This window comes from Anomaloglossus baeobatrachus, chromosome 4 (assembly GCF_048569485.1).
Source record: "Anomaloglossus baeobatrachus isolate aAnoBae1 chromosome 4, aAnoBae1.hap1, whole genome shotgun sequence".
Taxonomy (NCBI): Eukaryota; Metazoa; Chordata; class Amphibia; order Anura; family Aromobatidae; genus Anomaloglossus; species Anomaloglossus baeobatrachus.
The window spans coordinates 416,368,059-416,387,489 of record NC_134356.1 but is presented as its reverse complement, the minus strand read 5'-3'; the positions used below and the strand labels follow the sequence as shown (position 1 = coordinate 416,387,489).

At 51.5% G+C, this 19,431-nt stretch overlaps 1 protein-coding gene across 2 annotated transcripts in view; it reads right to left on the bottom strand.

Annotated features, from left to right (window-relative positions):
• ZC3HC1 (zinc finger C3HC-type containing 1) overlaps positions 1–19,431 on the bottom strand; it is an 80,183-nt gene that overhangs the window by 25,336 nt on the left and 35,416 nt on the right. For both annotated transcript variants that reach the window (XM_075345352.1, XM_075345353.1), the window contains 4 exons: positions 15,461–15,588; positions 15,170–15,318; positions 6,027–6,246; positions 3,623–3,805 (listed from right to left, as the gene is read on the bottom strand). In XM_075345352.1, coding sequence (XP_075201467.1) covers positions 3,623–3,805; positions 6,027–6,246; positions 15,170–15,318; positions 15,461–15,588 — 680 coding nt within the window. The remainder of the gene's footprint in view (positions 1–3,622; positions 3,806–6,026; positions 6,247–15,169; positions 15,319–15,460; positions 15,589–19,431) is intronic.

The window sequence follows — 19,431 nt, the reverse complement described above, 5'->3', positions numbered from 1 at the left end:
CCACTTTTCTTCCATCCGACATAGTCAGCAGCTGCTGCTGACCAATCTGTGGAGCTGTGCGTGCATGTCTGCCTCCTTCGCACAAAGCATAAAAACTGAGGAGCCCGTGGGAGCACGGGGGGTGTATAGGCAGAAGGGGAGGGGCTTTACACTTTTAGTGTAATACTTTGTGCGGCCTCCGGAGGCATAGCCTATACACCCAATTGTCTGGGTCTCCCAATGGAGCGACAAAGAAAAAAAAATATATGCACCTGCAACTGACACTAAGGCAAGCGCCACACGTGAGAGCAATGCACAAATCTCGCATCGCATCACCCGACACAGCCGCACACTCCTGTCTGGAAGAGAGCGACCGTGCCGGGTGATGCGGTGTGAGACTCGAGCATCGCTCTCATGTGTGGCACTGGGCTGACCCTTACAATATTCAGTAAAAAATACTGAAGTTGATGATTACTACAGTATAATTTTACTGGCCCTAAACTAAGTTTATTTGTATTTCTTTCTTAGTTTACAGAAAAAAAAATTAGGACGAACGCACAGATGTACTGCAAAAAGGGGGGGACTAGGTGGGATGGAAAAAAGATGGATGGAGGATAGAAGGGCGCAACGGATGCAGGAGCGGCGGAGGATGGGTGAGGGGGCACGGTGGAAGATGGGAGGGCGTGGCGGATGGAGGAGCGGTGGAGGATGGGTGAGGGCACAACGGATGCAGGAGCGGCGGAGGAAGGGGGGGCGAGGGGAAGGGTGGAAGGGGAGTGGGAGATGAGATTGGGGATAGCTACCTTACAGAATGGATCTAGGCAGCAGGATTGCAGCAGATCCGGGAGGGGGGAAGAGGGGGCAGAGGATTAAGGGGATGGGAGAGAGCAGGCAGCAGATCAGGGAGGGGGCAGAGGCTGATGGGGGAGTGAGGTGGCAGATGCAAGGGCGCAGAGGCTGATTGGGGAGTGAGGTGGCAGATGCAGGGGCGCAGAGGCTGATGGGGGAGTGAGGTGGCAGACGCAGGGGCGCAGAGACTGATGGGGGAGTGAGGTGGCAGATGCAGGGGCGCAGAGACTGATGGGGGAGTGAGGTGGCTGATGCAGGGGCGCAGAGACTGATGGGGGAGTGAGGTGGCTGATGCAGGGGCGCAGCGGCAGATGGGGAGAGTGTGGTGGCAGATGGGGAGAGTGCGGCGGCTGATGCAGGGGCGGTGGAGCGGCTGATGGGGAGAGTGGAGCGGCAGATGCTGGGGAGTGCGCAGCGGCAGATGCAGGGGAGAGTGGAGCGGCAGATGCAGGGGAGAGTGGAGCGGCAGATGCAGGGGAGAGTGGAGCGGCAGATGCAGGGGAGAGTGGAGCGGCAGATGCAGGGGAGAGTGGAGCGGCAGATGCAGGGGAGAGTGGAGCGGCAGATGGGGAGAGAGCAGTACCTGATGGGGAGAGGGGAGCGGCAGATGCTGGGGCGGTGGAGCGGCAGATGCTGGGGCGGTGGAGCGGCAGATGCTGGGGCGGTGGAGCGGCAGATGCTGGGGCGGTGGAGCGGCAGATGCTGGGGCGGTGGAGCGGCAGATGGAGAGAGAGCAGTACCTGATGGGGAGAGGGGAGCGGCAGATGCTGGGGCGGTGGATCGGCAGATGCAGGGGCGGTGGAGCGGCAGATGGGGAGAGAGCAGTACCTGATGGGGAGAGGGGAGCGGCAGATGCTGGGGCGGTGGATCGGCAGATGCTGGGGCGATGGAGCGGCAGATGGGGAGAGAGCAGTACCTGATGGGGAGAGGGGAGCGGCAGATGCTGGGGCGGTGGATCGGCAGATGCTGGGGCGGTGGATCGGCAGATGCTTGGGCGGTGGAGCGGCAGATGGGGAGAGAGCAGTACCTGATGGGGAGAGGGGAGCGGCAGATGCTGGGGCGGTGGAGCGGCAGATGCTGGGGCGGTGGAGCGGCAGATGCTGGGGCGGTGGAGCGGCAGATGGGGAGAGAGCAGTACCTGATGGGGAGAGGGGAGCGGCAGATGCTGGGGCGGTGGATCGGCAGATGCTGGGGCGGTGGATCGGCAGATGCTGGGGCGGTGGATCGGCAGATGCTGGGGCGGTGGATCGGCAGATGCTGGGGCGGTGGAGCGGCAGATGCTGGGGCGGTGGAGCGGCAGATGGGGAGAGAGCAGTACCTGATGGGGAGAGAGCAGTACCTGATGGGGAGAGAGCAGTACCTGATGGGGAGAGGGGAGCGGCAGATACTGGGGCGGTGGATCGGCAGATGCAGGGGCGGTGGAGCGGCAGATGGGGAGAGAGCAGTACCTGATGGGGAGAGGGGAGCGGCAGATGCTGGGGCGGTGGATCGGCAGATGCTGGGGCGGTGGATCGGCAGATGGGGAGAGAGCAGTACCTGATGGGGAGAGGGGAGCGGCAGATGCTGGGGCGGTGGATCGGCAGATGCTGGGGCGGTGGAGCGGCAGATGGGGAGAGAGCAGTACCTGATGGGGAGAGGGGAGCGGCAGATGCTGGGGCGGTGGATCGGCAGATGCTGGGGCGGTGGATCGGCAGATGCTGGGGCAGTGGAGCGGCTGATGGGGAGAGTGCAGCGGCCGCCGTGACGCTCTCCTCCCGCTGCGCCACCCCCTGCATCTGACGCCGCTTGCTCTTACTGCTGAGTAGCGGCGTCACATGCAGGAGCGCAGCGGGAGAGCAGGGGGTGAAGCACATGGAGCAGGGCAGCGGTGGATCGGGGGCTGTGACTCACAGATGGGCACCCGCAGGGATCGCTCTCCTCAGATTCCACGGAGGGAGACGCTGAGGAGAGCGATCTCCTACAGCGAGCTCACCCGGTCCCAGAGGCACGGTGCTGCTTGGAGAAATCGGTCACAAGGCCGATCTCTCCAATCAGAGCTGGGGGCGGGTGCAGTAAAGCTCACTGAGCTCCAGCCAATGGCCAGTGCTGCAGCAGCACTGACATAGCTGGATTTCAATGCTTCAGCCATTTCAATGGCTGAAACATAACACTGGCTGTGATTGGCTGACGAACGCCGTTCAGCCAATCACAGCCTCCGTAGGTCCGGGAAGGAGACACCACCCCTCCTGAGGTCAGGTACAAGTCCTCTCCTTCCCGAATCTACAGTTTTTTAAAACCGATCGCGGTGCCCGGTGCTCCGGGGCCGCGATTTCGCCATGACGGATCTATCCGTCATGGGTCTTTAAGTACCAGGGCACCATGACGGCTAGATCCGTCAAAGGTCGTGAAGGGGTTAAAGCTCAGCATTGAATAAATGATGGTGAAGGACCTGTGTGATGTCACGATCATGTCTCCGTATTGGGTGAAGCTAAGCAGAGAAGTGATGTTGAAGGATGTGTGGTGTAATCAATTATAATGCGAAGGGCGTGACTAAATTAAAAAAATAATCACGGCTGAGCTTGACTGACAGTGACTGATCCCAGCAAAACTGCCGCCCCTATGACTGATATGACTGAACCCTAAGGTATTTACTGCATTCACCTATAATATATAAAGTTGTTTTTTTTGTTTTTAGACCATGTTGATGATGCACATTGCATCATTTAAAACATATTGGGGCCGGTTTAGTATCAAAAAACGTCATGACAGGTTCCCTTTACAAAAAAAATAGATTTTTGGCTATCCCAAGACTTACTGTACTACTAGTGGAGCAGAGTCTGGGGCGTTTAGCCTTCCGATGAGGACTGATTTCAGATGCAGCTCCCGAGTAGTCTCCATGTCCCATGCTGCGGGTCACTGGACGGCTCCGTACATTATCGGCCTCAGGTGAGACTGAAGATCCTCCACTGCGCACTGGTGTGTTAGCCAAAGAGGGACTCTGGGAAAACAATTTTTTGTTGACTGTAGGCACACTCAACCTTCAGTGATCCCTGTGGCTACAGTCTCAGCACTGCCCAGTCCATGCTGCTGTTCCCTAATCCTATCCTCAACATGCTGGGATTGGTCATAAATGACCGCAATGGTGACCCACCTCAGGGGGCATTTTAGGCATGTTGAAATTGGAATGAGGAAGCATAAAGCAGATGGGACCAGGCAACATTGGCACAGGAGTTGCAGCCAATTGCCAGGGGCAATTTTGGCTTCTTTTAATTTTTTTTCAACTAGTCTGTGCCAGCTGAGTAATAATATATGTCCCCTGAACAACCCTTTCAATTATTCTCCACAGTCAGTCTTACTGCTGTCAGTGTAATATAGGTGTATTAGCTAACAAGTGTCCTATTCATACACAGACCAAGTCATTACGACCTGAGGATTATACAGTCTACAATGTGCATGTCACACAACAAACAAATTCTGAGCAGATTTAAAGGGGCAGTCCACATCAATAATGGTTAAAATTGCAAAATGGGTGAAAAAAACAAAACAAAAACACAAGGAATTTTTTGCGATTTTGATCCGATTAAGAATCAGTAATCAAACGTTATTTTTTAGTAGAGCTTAAAAGCACTGATGTAAATGTGGCCAGCCCTATGCATCTGAGCAGGACACAGAATGGAACTGCCAATATTCAGAAACACACAGCCACAGCAAACTGGAGTCAGCCAAGTTGATCTGGGCCAAACAGAATTGCTGAGAAGTCTATGAACTCATTTACTGGTGGAGAACAACTGACAAACCTGGTACTACGCATAAATGACATGTGAGTACCCTGTGCAGAGCCCAGATCTACAATCATTAGCATCCAAATGTTACTACTGGCACGTGCCCAGCAAAAGGCACACAGATGTTATTTTTTTAATCCTGCCACTTTTCACTAATGTGTTGGGTCATTTTTCATTAGTGCTAGATCGGTTTTCCATCTATTTGTGGTCTGTGTGTCTGTTTTTACCGGTTTGTGTGTCAATAGTTTATTCTTCTATTCAAAAAAGTAAAAAACAGATGAAGGTTTTGCAAGCTTCTTTGATACACTAGAGGGGGAGAAACAGACCACCATTCATGTGCTATTAGTTGTTTTAATGATTTTTCATGATTATGTGAATTTTCTATTATGCAAACCAGTATGCAAACCATTGGTCAAACCCCCCCCAAAAAAAAAAAACAAAACAAAAACACACAACATGTAGAATTGCCCACTATAAGAATTATTAGTGATGTATTATTAGGCTTGTAAAGTGCCATCCCCATGTTAGTACAGTTTTCTCTATGGAGCTTCAATTGTGGAAAATCACATCTATCAGCAATCGGCTTTGAAGAATAGTGCTGATTGGAAGATAGTAGTGCAGAATTTTTCAATAAAGGCTAATGGACTTTTCTATAGGCCCCTCCATCAGGGGCCATAATTGTGCAATCCAAGAGTGAGACTACAAAAGATGGAGGTGACGCGTCATATAGCAAGCTTCTGCTATAATGTTTCCAAATAAATTGGCAAACTGAAACATGGGAATCAATCCATTTAATGCAAACTAATAAGAAAGTTAATTTATGTGTATTAAGAACTCCTTTTGGCCAATACAAAAAAACACCCAAAAAACAGACAACACCAAAAGTTAAAATTTGCTACATCCTTTTAAGTACAATAGTTAAATACATACTGACTTGGCTAATGGCCAAATCCACATAATTTACAGAACATTACACGTGAAAACATGAAAGGGCCTTTAAAACCTCATCCATACTTGGCTAAGCAGCACAGATTTCCGAGCAAGCTGTGGATTTTCCATTCTGCAGCATGCCCATACCATTGTGGATTTTACATTCTGCAGCATGCCCATACCATTGTGGATTTTCCATTCTGCAGCATGCCCATACCATTGTGGATTTTCCATTCTGCAGCATGCCCATACCATTGTGGATTTTCCATTCTGCAGCATGCCCATACCATTGTGGATTTTCCATTCTGCAGCATGCCCATACCATTGTGGATTTTCCATTCTGCAGCATGCCCATACCATTGTGGATTTTCATACCTTTTGGAGTGAATTGCACATCAAATCTGCAATAATGTCCATGGGAGAAAAATCCCTGTGGACATCTTGTTGCTGAGTCAAATCAAACCACCTTAATTTTTCTTAATGAATACAATAAAATTAAAAACTAACCTGTTCAAGATCCCGGCTGCGAGTGAGCCTTCTGTTAGGGGACACAACTCCCAGAGGTGTTCTTTCCAGAAATCCTTCTCCTGGAGACACTGGAGTGCTTGGTGGTCCTAAAGACGAGTCCAGATCTACAGACTCCAGCTGCTGGAAGCTCCACAAGCCAACCTTCCTCATACACCGAGAACAGCGAATTATAGAGAGAGGCAAAGAATCAGGAGAAGGCCTTGAATAAGAAAGAAAAAACAGATTAGTGTTACATATGTAAAACACCACAATTCATGCTCTTGAAGCTTGATCTATTTTAAAGACCTGTCTTGAAGAGGTACTCCAGGATTTTCTTAAAAGGGAACCTGTCACTTTTTCGGCCTATAAGCTGCGTCCACCACCACTGGGCTCTTATATACAGCATTCTAACATGCACTATATAAGAGCCCAGGCCGCCATGTAGAACATAAAAAACACTTTATAATACCCACCTAGAAGGTCGCTCCGATGCACACCAGTCGGATGGGTGGCGCCGTTCTCCGGGATCGGCGCCTCCCCTTTCGGCCATCTTGATCTTCCTTATTCTGAAGCCTGTGTGCACGACGCGTTGTATTCATGTGGATTATTTATTATTATGGAGCCTTGCAATGTGATTGTGTACATACTGGGCATGCTCAGTAGAAAATGACGGAATCTAGCACTGGATTTCGTCGTGTAACGGATTACGGCGGAATCCTGCACCATAGACAACCATTATACCTCTTGACGGATTGCAACGGAATCCTGTGTAGCGCTTCGTTTCGATGCTTCGAAAAATGTTACATTCTCCGTTGCTTCTGCTCGATGGTCAGTCATTCCACGACTGATCCGTTGCGCGATGGATGCAACGCAAGGCCATCAGTCGCAATCCATCGTTAATAAAAGTCTATGGGAAAAAACGGAATCCTGCTAATTATTTTGCAGGATTCAGTTTTTTCCTCAAAGCGACGGATTGTGAGAGGGAAAATGATGGAAATGTGAAAGTAGCCTTAACAACAGGACTTAGTGGTTTATCTGATGCACCATATGGAAGCAGGATCCTGTAACTGGGAAGCATAAGGACTATGTATCAACTCCTGTATCATACATCCTATCGGCCTCCTGATGAACCTGGTGAGGGGATACGCATTGAGGCGAGAAATAAAGAGAATTTTGTTTACTTACCGTAAATTCTTTTTCTTATAGTTCCGTAATGGGAGACCCAGACCATGGGTGTTTAGCTTCTACCTCTGGAGGACACACAAAGTACTACACTTAAAAGTGTAGCTCCTCCCCCTGAGCTTATACACCCCCTGGTGAGCAGACCCAGCCAGTTTAGTGCAAAAGCTGAAGAAGAATAGCCACCCACAAGTAGAACAGAGCAATAGCCGGAACAACCGGAAACTCTGTCCACGACAACAGCCGGTGATAACACGCGGAACAAGAAAAGTGCCAACAGGCAACAGGGAGGGTGCTGGGTCTCCCATTACGGAACTATAAGAAAAAGAATTTACGGTAAGTAACAAAATTCTCTTTTTCTTTATCGTTCCTATGGGAGACCCAGACCATGGGACGTTCCAAAGCAGTCCCTGGGTGGGAAATAAACCGAACAAAGTAAGAAGTAGGCAAAACCTAACTTCACAAATGGGCGACAGCCGCCTGAAGGATGCGTCTGCCCAAGCTCGCATCTGCCGAAGCATGAGCATGCACTTGGTAGTGCTTCGAAAAGGTATGCAGGCTAGTCCAAGTGGCAGCCTGACAGACTTGTTGAGCCGTAGCCTGGTGCCTGAAAGCCCAAGAGGCACCAACAGCTCTGGTCGAATGTGCCTCGATACCGGGCGGGGGAGGCACCTGAGAACTCTGGTAGGCGTCTGAAATGGTCGATCTGATCCAACGAGCTAAGGTCGACTTAGAAGCAGAGAGACCCTTGCGCCGACCTGTGGTTAGCACAAAAAGAGAAGTGCACCGCCTAATAGAAGCGGTGCGAGACACATAGATCCGGAGAGCCCGCACCAGATCCAGAGTATGCAGCGCTTTTTCAAAGCGATGAACAGGAGCCGGACAAAAGGAAGGTAGGGTAATGTCCTGGTTAAGGTGGAAAGGGGAGACCACCTTAGGAAGAAAGTCCGGAGTCGGACGGAGAACCACCTTGTCTTGATGAAACACTAAAAAAGGTGACTCCGAAGAGAGCGCGGCCAAATCAGAGACTCTCCTGAGGGAAGTTATGGCCACCAGAAAAGCCACTTTCTGAGAAAGACGATGCAAAGAGACCTCCCTAAGAGGCTCAAAGGGGGGTTTCTGCAAAACCGTGAGAACCAAATTAAGGTCCCAGGGATCCAAGGGCCGCCGGTAAGGTGGAATGATGTGAGACGCGCCCTGCATGAAGGTGCGGACCTGAGCCAGCCGAGCGAGACGCCGCTGGAACAGTACTGACAGAGCTGAGACTTGTCCCTTGAGAGAGTTGAGGGACAGTCCTAGCTGCAGACCGGACTGTAGAAAAGACAGAAGGGTCGGCAAGGAGAATGGCCAAGGAGGATGGTCAGTAGAGCGACACCATGACAGGAAAATTTTACAAGTCCTGTGATAGATCTTAGCGGAGGAAGACTTACGGGCCCGAGTCATAGTGGAGATGACTTCAGGAGGAATACCAGAAGCCGTCAAGAGCCAGGACTCAAGAGCCACGCCGTCAATTTGAGAGCCGCAGAATTCAGGCAGAAGAACGGACCTTGTGAGAGTAGGTCTGGATGGTCCGGGAGATGCCACGGCATCTCTACGGACAGATGGAGCAGGTCTGGATACCAAGCTCGCCTGGGCCAGTCCGGTGCAATGAGGATGACTCGACAGCCCTCCATTCTGATCTTGCGCAGAACTCTGGGCAAGAGAGCTAGAGGGGGAAACACGTAGGACAGACGAAACTGGGACCAGTCCTGAACCAGTGCGTCCGCGGCGAATGCCTGAGGGTCGTGCGAGCGAGCCACGTAAACGGGAACCTTGTTGTTGTGACGGGATGCCATTAGGTCCACGTCCGGGGTGCCCCATTTGCGGCAGATTGACTGGAACACTGCCGGGTGCTGGGACCACTCGCCACCGTCCACGGTTTGACGGCTGAGATAATCTGCCTCCCAGTTTTCCACGCCTGGGATATGGACTGCGGATATGGTGGACTTGGAGTCCTCCGCCCATTGAAGCATGCGTTGTACCTCCAACATTGCTAGGTGGCTGCGTGTCCCGCCTTGGTGATTGATGTAGGCAACCGCTGTCGCGTTGTCTGACTGGACTCGAATGTGCCTGCCCGCCAACAGGTGGTGAAAAGCTAGGAGAGCTAGAAGCACGGCTCTGGTTTCCAGCACATTGATTGGAAGGGCTGACTCGGACGGAGTCCAAGTGCCCTGCGCTCTGTGGTGGAGATATACCACTCCCCAGCCGGATAGACTGGCATCCGTGGTGAGAATCACCCAGGACGGGGCCAGGAAGGAGCGTCCCTGGGACAGGGAGAGAGGCCGAAGCCACCACTGAAGAGAGCTCCTGGTTTGTGGAGACAGAGCCACTAACCTGTGTAAGGAGGAAGGCCGCTTGTCCCAACAGCGGAGAATGTCCAGCTGCAGGGGACGCAGATGGAACTGGGCAAAGGGAACAGCCTCCATTGACGCCACCATTTGACCCAGCACCTGCATCAGACGCCTGAGGGTATAACGGCGGGGCCTCAGCAGAGAGCGCACCGCCAGTTGGAGGGACTGCTGTTTGACTAAGGGCAACTTCACAAGTGCCGGCAATGTCTCGAACTGCATCCATAGGTACGTGAGACTCTGGGTCGGAGTCAGAGTGGATTTGGGCAGATTGACCAGCCACCCGAATTGGGCTAGAGTGGCGAGAGTGAGCGAGACACTCCGCTGACAGTCTGCGCTGGATGAAGCCTTGACTAGAAGGTCGTCCAGGTAAGGAATCACTGCCAACCCCTGTAGGTGCAGAACCGCAATCACTGCTGCCATGACCTTGGTGAATACCCGAGGGAATGTGGCCAACCCGAAGGGGAGAGCCACAAATTGGAAATGATCTTCTCCGATTGCAAAACGTAGCCAACGCTGGTGTGAAACTGCAATTGGCACATGCAGATAGGCATCTCTGATGTCGATGGACGCCAGGAAATCCCCTTGGGTCATTGAGGCAATGACTGATCTCAGAGACTCCATGCGAAAGTGCCGCACCTGAACATGCTTGTTGATAAGCTTGAGATCCAGGATGGGCCGGAAGGTACCGTCCTTTTTGGTAACTAGGAAGAGATTTGAGTAGAAACCTCTGAACCGTTCCCGAGCGGGAACCGGTACAATTACTCCATTGGCCTGCAAGGCTGCCACGGCCTGTGAGAAGGCGGCGGCCTTGGAGCAGGGAGGAGTTGAGAGAAAAAATCTGTTTGGCGGACTGGAAGAGAATTCTATCCTGTAGCCGTGGGAGATGATATCTCTCACCCACTGATCGGAGACGTGTTGAAACCAAGCGTCACCAAAGTGGGAGAGCCTGCCACCGACTAAGGATGTTGCTGGAGCGGGCAGATAGTCACGAGGAGGCTGCCTTAGTGGCAGCAGCTCCTGCGGTCTTCTGTGGACGCGCTTTTGGGCGCCAGTTGGATTTCTGGTCCTTGGCTGCGAAACCTCGACGGATTCTTACCCTGGGCAGGTTTCCTGGCTTTGGTTTGTGGCATGGAAGTACTCTTCCCGCCAGTTGCTTCCTTAATAATTTCATCCAGCTGTTCTCCGAACAGCCGGGACCCAGCAAAAGGGAGCCCAGCAAGGTACTTCTTTGAAGAAGCATCTGCCTTCCACTCTCGAAGCCACAAGATTCTGCGGATAGCGAGGGAATTAGCCGAAGCCACCGCAGTGCGGTGAGAAGCCTCCAGCATGGCTGACATGGCATAGGATGAAAAGGCCGAAGCTTGGGAAGTTAAGCTTGGGAAGTTAAGGCATCCATTTCGGGCATAGATTCCCTGGTGAGGGAATGCATCTCCTCTAGAGAAGCAGAGATGGCTTTGAGAGCCCACACTGCTGCAAAAGTCGGAGAAAACGCGGCCCCCGCCGCTTCATACACGGATTTGGCCAGAAGGTCAATCTGGCGGTCAGTGGAATCCTTAAGGGAAGTGCCATCAGCCTCCGACACAACGGTCCGTGCTGCGAGCCTAGACACCGGAGGGTCTACCTTTGGGGAGTGAGCCCACTCCTTGACCACCTCAGGTGGAAAGGGAAAACGGTCATCAGAACCACGCTTTGGGAAGCGTTTGTCAGGACAGGCCCTGGGTTTGGTCACAGCGGCCTGAAAACTGGAGTGGTTAAAGAACACACTCTTTGCTTTCTTAGGCAAGGTAAACTGGTGCTTTTCTGCCAGAGAGGGTTGCTCCTCTGATACTGGCGGATTGAGATCCAGTACAGAATTAATAGAAGCAATCAAGTCACTAAGATCTGAGTAACTTTCGGACAGATCAATGGGGTACATGGAGTTAGCCTCCGAGCCCCCTGTAAAGGCATCCTCCTCATCCTGCGAGTCAGCTCTGGAATCAGAGCCACGGGAGGAGGAGGGAGAGGGAACCCTGCGTCTCTACTCAGGAGGACGGGGTCTGGGCCCTGATGATGAATCCTCTGTGAGCTCCGGTCCTGAGAGACCCCTAGCAGCAGAGGCACCCTGTGAAGGGGGCTGATGCATATTCATCAGAGTCCTGGACAGAAGTCCCATGGACTCAGCAAAGGACTGGGAGATAGACCTAGAAAAGGATTCTACCCAAGCCGGGGGCTCAGCCACAGGAGCAGGAGCAGCCTGAGAGACCACTGGAGCCGAGACCCCAGGCTGTGGCACCGCCAAGTTAGAGCAGGCATCACAATGTGGAAAGGTGCTCGGTTCAGGCAGCAGGAGCTTACATGCAGCGCATACAGCATAAAGCTTTGGGGCCTTGCTCCTCGTGTGAGACATGCTGCTGGAGTGGGGGCTCTGCCAGAGAATGACCCCCAGAGAGTATATACAGAGGTCCACAACCGGAGACCGGTTATAGCTTACCAGACCGCTGGAGCGGTGTTGTGTGCCCTCCAGATCCCGAAGCCCGGACCCCCAAGCACAGCACCTCAGCAGGGATGCTGCAAACCAGCGCTGCAATGACTGATCGCAGAGAGAACGCTGAACAAATGGCCGCCGGAGTGAAGAGAGGGGGCGGGACTTGCTTGAGGAGCGGGATCTGGAGGGCCATTGAGACCTACAGGGGAGGGGACACACACTGCAGTGGGGAGTGTCCCTCCCCTGTACAGAACGGCCGCCGGGAGGAGCCGAGCCTGTCCCTCTGCATGAGTGACATGCGAGGGCAGTGAAACAGAAACTAGGCCTCCGGCGAAGCCGGGGCCTAAATTTGAGCAGCGCGGCCGACGCGCAGGCACCATCGGCGCGGTTCTCAGACGACAGCTAGAGAACCCGCCGGAAATGTCAGTAAACATAATAAGCACACTCTCCCCCAACAATAAAGTACAGGGACCCCGAAATATAAACGTCTCAGGTACTTAGCTTCTGAGACGCAGGGCCAGGTCCCTGGGGATGAGCGCTCCTTTCCAGCAGGGTCCTGAAGGGCTGCGGATGGAGACCGGTCTCCTGCCAAGCATGGAGACCGTGCTGGCTCCCACTTCAAGCCAGAGCCCAGGAGGGATGGTGAAGGAGCACGGCATGTAAGGCTCCAGCCTAAGAATCAACCTTACAACACCACCGACACAGTGGGGTGAGAAGGGACATGCCGGGGGTCCAGACGTGGACCCCACTCTTCAATCTCGTTCCAAAAGGAAAAAATCATATGAGAATGCATGTGTGGATGTATGCCTCCTGAACACAAAGCGATAAACTGGCTGGGTCTGCTCACCAGGGGGTGTATAAGCTCAGGGGGAGGAGCTACACTTTTAAGTGTAGTACTTTGTGTGTCCTCCAGGGGTAGAAGCTAAACACCCATGGTCTGGGTCTCCCATAGGAACAATAAAGAAATAATGAGTGTTCAAAGCAGTGTACAGTATCTGACGCCATCTCTTGATAAGTACCCTACTATACGTTATATCATTAGAACTCAAGTATCTATATTTGTCCATCGGGCCATATCCGGGTCATTTAGGGCAGCCTTCGTGGAGCAAGGGCACCACAAATATGTAAGGTGTAAATCTTCCGCTGTTAGGTAGGGTACAAACATTTAGGTGTATCAATAGGGCGAGACAGTTTACATTTTTATACTTTTTTTAATCACGATTTTTCACTACATACGTATATGTTGTTTGTCCCTTTAATGCATATCAATAAATGTAGAAGTTTTAAATATTTCAATAAGGGAGAATGGTCTATATAAGCAGATCTACAAATTCCCTTTATGTATATAAAATTGGGTGCGGCAGTCTGATGTTTTACCCGTAGACTTGTATGGCTGCGAATGAGTCGAGATATGCTGCCATTCGATTCAGCATGATAAAAAAAAAAAAAAAATTGAAGATCTGCTCTGCCTCATTGAATAACATTGGACAGAGTGCAATGTAAGATTTTCTCACATTGCACTCGTGTGATTCATACACGCATTTGACCTCGGACTAACTATGTCAAAGCTAAAATGTCCACTCACTATCCAAAATCACCAAAAGAGGCTGCTTCATTTCCTGCTTCTGCTTTTATATATGCTATGATAGTTCCCCTTGATTAGATGTGCAATACCATGTCATGTGATAGCTGCAAGTCATTATGGGGAACGACATGTAGCTGAGCCCCAGATCCTTACCTCCCTGATGCAATCTTCTGCAATGTGTAACATGGTGACATTTGAGCACTAAGGCCGGGGCCACAAGGGGACTACTGCGATCCTCGCATGACACTTGGCTCACGCTGGCAGCACAGTGTCATGCGAGTGTCACTGCAACTGAGGTCCCTTTGGACCATAGCTGCAGGGGATGAGCCGGCACTGAGGAGGGGCGACCAAGTGCTGAGGAGGGGAGGGAGGGATTTATCTCCCTCTCTCCTCCGTAGCCAGCTATTGCCATTTCACCCTGCACTCGCGGTGCACCGATGTACTGCGAGTGCAGTGCGATTTTTCTCTCGCCCCATAGACTTGAATGGGTGCAAGAGAAAGAGAATCGCATTGCACCCGCAGCACGCTGCGATTGTTTTATCGGTCCGATTAGGGCTAATATTGGTCCGAGTCGAACGCGATTTCACTTGCTCCGATTTTCATGCCATGTGTCTTAGGCCTAACACTGAGCCTTTCTCACTTAAGAAGGGCTCAGTGATAAAGCTGAAAGGTCACATACTTTTCTAAGTTTTATTGCAGGACTTGATGCTTCCATTTTTTCTACTTTTATTTTGGGTTCTGATTGCCAGAGGTTCCAGAGGCCTGCACCCACAGTGGTGGATTGGTGCTACTTTGTCATTTTCGTTTTCTAGATATATACATATATAAACAAATAAATTTACTTTGTCCAGCTCACCTGCTTACTGCCGGAGACCGCTTATCCAGGACCGTGCACGGAAAGGAAGGTAGCAGAACTCATTTCATATAACAAGAAAAAATTCCAGCAACAAGTCCATGGAAAAATCTTCATTAAAAATTCATCTTTTATTTGTCAAACTTGTAAAAACAGTCCATGTTAATAACTGCCCCAACAGAGGACGCGTTTCGAACGACCAAGTTCTTAATCCGTCTCTAATTCTTCTGAGAAAAAAATGGACTCATTAAAAAGGGCTGAAACCCTAACATGAACCTCATTAACCAGTAAAACTTTTTTTTTACTGGTTAATGAGGTTCATGTTAGGGTTTCAGCCCTTTTTAATGAGTCCATTTTTTTCTCAGAAGAATTAGAGACGGATTAAGAACTTGGTCGTTCGAAACGCGTCCTCTGTTGGGGCAGTTATTAACATGGACTGTTTTTACAAGTTTGACAAATAAAAGATGAATTTTTAATGAAGATTTTTCCATGGACTTGTTGCTGGAATTTTTTCTTGTTATATATAAACAAATGTATGTTTAAGGAAAAAAAAAAAAAAACATACAATTTTTACTTTTCTTGTAGCAATGCTGCTCACCACTCTAAAAACAAATAGAAGTTGACATGCTGCTTTAAATATTGATAAGATCTCAATAAATTACTTTAACAGACCTGCTGGTCCATCCGCAAAGTGCCAAGATGCAAGCCGAGATGTGCACTTGTAAGGAGTCACTGGCCAAGCTGTGCGGGGCATTTTCCCGTCCTTGCAACTCATCTTCAATCAGGCGAAGTAATAGGCTCACCGTTTCCTCTGTAAGGTCCTAATAAAATTACAACAGACGTCTCTCTAAATGTCATCATATGCATAGATGGGAATAAACTTTAATGGGACCAGATTTGGAATGGACCACGTACTTTTACATTATAAAAGATATTAGATTTGATATGGCTGTCAGTAATTACCATGCTTTTCAGATCCTCATGTTTCAGGGATGGAAGTTGCAATTCCAAGTGACAAAGATTTTGCAAACGTTCAATAAAGTCGCTGATCACTGAAGAGGGCTCCGATACCAAAAGGGTCCAGAAATGTTCTGTAATGAAGATATGAAGAAAACACGCAGAGCCGGTCACATAATTGTGTAAAAATTGAAATTCCATTTACTAAGCCAAGTAATAATTCCCTTATGGAGAAAGATTTCTTTAATTTCCGACCTCAAGTAACTAATAAAAGACGTTAGTAAGTTCAAAATCACAAACTTAAAAGGGGTTATCCGGCTTATTTTGCTTTTTTTATTATTTACACTATTGGGCTACATTGGGGCAGGTAAGTAGATAGAGACCACTTACCTGCCCTGCTGTCAGCCCCTCTCCCTAGGCTCAGAGCGGTCATGTGACTGCTCCTGCTGTGATTTTGCTACTTCCGGTCATTTCATGTCAACATGGGCAGGCCCATGTTGACATGCAAATCTGCCACTGCATGTTGCCGCCCTGCTGGGCTGTACAGTGCGATGAGCCCCGCCCCCCTCCCTGTGCGCTGCTATCTCTGCACTGTATGTGCTGGACAAACACAGGGTTGCCCTCTCTGTCTAGGACACAGTGAGCGCTGTTTGCCCAACAGTGTCCTCAGCTCATTATGTTGTATGGTGCCCGGGCAACTGTGACCCCCCCTCCCCCGTGCACTGTCTCTGATGACTGCAGCCTCCCATGCTCCTGGCTTCTGAATACAGTCAGAAGCAGGGATGTCACCTGACACCAGCGAACAACAGCACTGAGCTCTGTATGGGACACTGGAATCATCACAGCACGAAGAAGAGACAGCATGCTGCCCGAGTGAGAAGGGAGAGCGAGCAGGGGGGGGGGGGAGGGGGCTAGAGAAGAGCGTCCACGGCTGACAGAGTGGGGGGACTAGAGAAGAGATCATGGGTGACACAGCAGGGGAGCAGAAACGAGACTTCATGGGGGTGAGAGACAGGGGAGTGCTGGGAGGCAGAGGAGACAGTGCAGTGGGAGAGAAGAGAGTGCATGAGGGGGATAATGTATATTATATAACTGTGTGTGTGTGTGTGTGTGTGTGTATGTGGTACACAGCCCGATGTGTGTGTATGCGGTACACAGCCCGATGTGTGTGTGTGTGTGTATGTGTGTGTGGTGCACAGCCTGATGTGTGTGTGTGTGCGGTGCACAGCCTGATGTGTGTGTGTGTGTGTGTGCGGTGCACAGCCTGATGTGTGTGTGTGTGCGGTGCACAGCCTGATGTGTGTGTGTGCGGTGCACAGCCTGATGTGTGTGTGTGTGTGTGCGATGCAGAGCCCGATGTGGTGTGCGATGCAGAGCCCGATGTGGTGTGGGGTGCAGAGCCTGATGTGGTGTGGGGTGCAGAGCCTGATGTGGTGTGGGTGCAGAGCCCGATGTGGTGTGCGATACAGAGCCCGATGTGGTGTGCGATGCAGAGCCCGATGTGGTGTGGGATGCAGAGCCCGATGTGGTGTGGGGTGCAGAGCCGATGTGGTGTGGGGTGCAGAGCCCGATGTGGTGTGGGGTGCAGAGCCCGATGTGGTGTGGGGTGCAGAGCCCGATGTGGTGTGGGGTGCAGAGCCTGATGTGGTGTGCGGTGCAGAGCCTGATGTGGTGTGCGGTGCAGAGCCTGATGTGGTGTGCGGTGCAGAGCCTGATGTGGTGTGCGGTGCAGAGCCTGATGTGGTGTGCGGTGCAGAGCCTGATGTGGTGTGCGGTGCAGAGCCTGATGTGGTGTGCGGTGCAGAGCCTGATGTGGTGTGCGGTGCAGAGCCTGATGTGGGGCTGTTATTTGCAATGCTGTAGTGATACCAGGTCAGGTGCTGGGGCAGAATATACTGACAGGGAATGTGTGTGCAGAGGGTGGGGCTGGACACTGGGGGTGGGGCTGGACAGTGAGGCCGGGTGGTGCCAGCTGTGACTGGGAGGTTTAGCACAGGAAGTTATCATGTTTGCTGGAGCTGAATGTAAACAAGAAGCTGCAGAGAATAAAAAGGTATAATTCAAGAGGAACAAAAGTTAGAAAACAAAAAATAACAATGATGGGGTGTTTAATATGACAATACAGCACAGATTAGCCCCATAGCGACGGCCTAACGTCTCAAGACGTCGGAAAAACAGGGTACTTATTCTGTTCCGACGTCTTGAGACGTCAGGCCGGAAAAACCCTGTAGCGCCTCCCAGTGACGAAAAATCTCGGGGGTTTCAGCTACCGGGGGTAGCTGAGACCCCCCAGATTATGAATCGGGGTGTTTTTTATGCACCCCGTTAATGCGATCGCCGGTATACACCGTATACCGGCGACAACATAAAAAAAAAAAAAATGGCTGGTAAAATCTATTTACTTCTCATCTGACGTGATCAAACATGTCAGATGAGAAATAAATGTGAGCCCTTAGTGCCCCCAAAGCCCCCGGTACCGGAGAAATCCATCCAACCCCACCCCCACCCCCCCCCCCCCCCCCCGGAAAATCCAAGATGGCGCCGACGCGCGCTGAAAACTCCCGCCGCCGCCGGCTCTGCATTCATTTCCCTCCGATCTGAAATGATCAAACATTTCAGATCGGAGGGAAATGTCCCCCTCCTGACCTCTCCTCCGGTACAACCGGAGCTCTTTGGTCCCTGGAGCCCCTCCAGTTCTTCAGAGCCCCCCTCCGGAGCGTGCAAGATGGCGCCGACGCGCGCTGAAAACTGCCGCCGCCGGCTCTGCATTCATTTCCCTCCGATCTGAAATGATCAAACATTTCAGATCGGAGGGAAATGTCCTCCCCCTGACCCCCTCCTCCGGCCGGAGCCCTCTGGTCACCGGAGCCCCCTCCGGGTCTCCAGAGCCACCCCCCCTCCCCCGCATTCATTCTGCTCTTTCTGCCGCACGTGACACGTCACATGTGGCAGAAAGGTGTCCCCAGGTCCCCCCAGGTCCCCCCAGGTCCCACTAGGTCACCCCCCATCACCCCCCCCCCCCAGCCCCCGGTCATACGTTACCTGTCTGGTGATCCGTCCCGCGATCACGCCGCCTCCTTCTTGAATGCTGACGGCGCATGCGCAGACAGCGGCTGTCAGCTGGATTCCTCCCCCGGTCCACAGTGGAGCAGCCTGTGCATCAGCGACGTCAGTCTTGCAGGGACGCTGACGTCGCTGATGCACAGGCTGCTCCACTGTGGACCGGGGGAGAGTGAGTGCAGTAATCAGCAGTCTCTCCATGTGAGGAGTGTGGTCCTCACATGGAGAGACTGCTGTTCCAGAAAATGGGGGGTACGTTCTGTGAGCGTGCCCCTCATATTCTGGAATGAGGTTACTGCAGGTCACTCTGCCCTAAGTTGGACCGGGGCAGTGTGAGTGCAGTATTCTCAGATTACTGCACCCACACTGCTCATGGAGAGCTTGCTCTTCCAGAAAATGGGGGATACGTTCCCTGAACGTGCCCCCCATATTCTAGAAGATCCAGAGTCGGCGTGGGACCTCACGGATTACAGCGGATTACAGCGACCGTAATTTCTTTATTTTCAATAAATTGGGGAAAGAGGAATGTTTCGGGGAGTTTTTTTTTCAAATAAATTTTTTTTTTGTCTTTTTTTTTGTCTATTACTTGACTGGGTTAGTGATGTCGGGTATCTGTTTAGATGCCGTGACATCACTAACCCCAGGGCTTGATGCCAGGTGACATTACAGCTGGTATCAACCCCATATATTACCCCGTCTGCCACCGCACCAGGGCGCGGGATGAGCTGGGGCGAAGCGCCAGGATTGGCGCATCTAATGGATGCGCCACTTCTGGGGCGGCTGCGGCCTGCTATTTTTAGGCTGGGAAGAGTCCAATAACCATGGCTCTTCCCACCCTGAGAATACCAGACCCCAGCTGTCCGCTTCACCTTGGCTGGTGATCTAATTTGGGGGGGACCCCACGTTTTTTTTTTTTT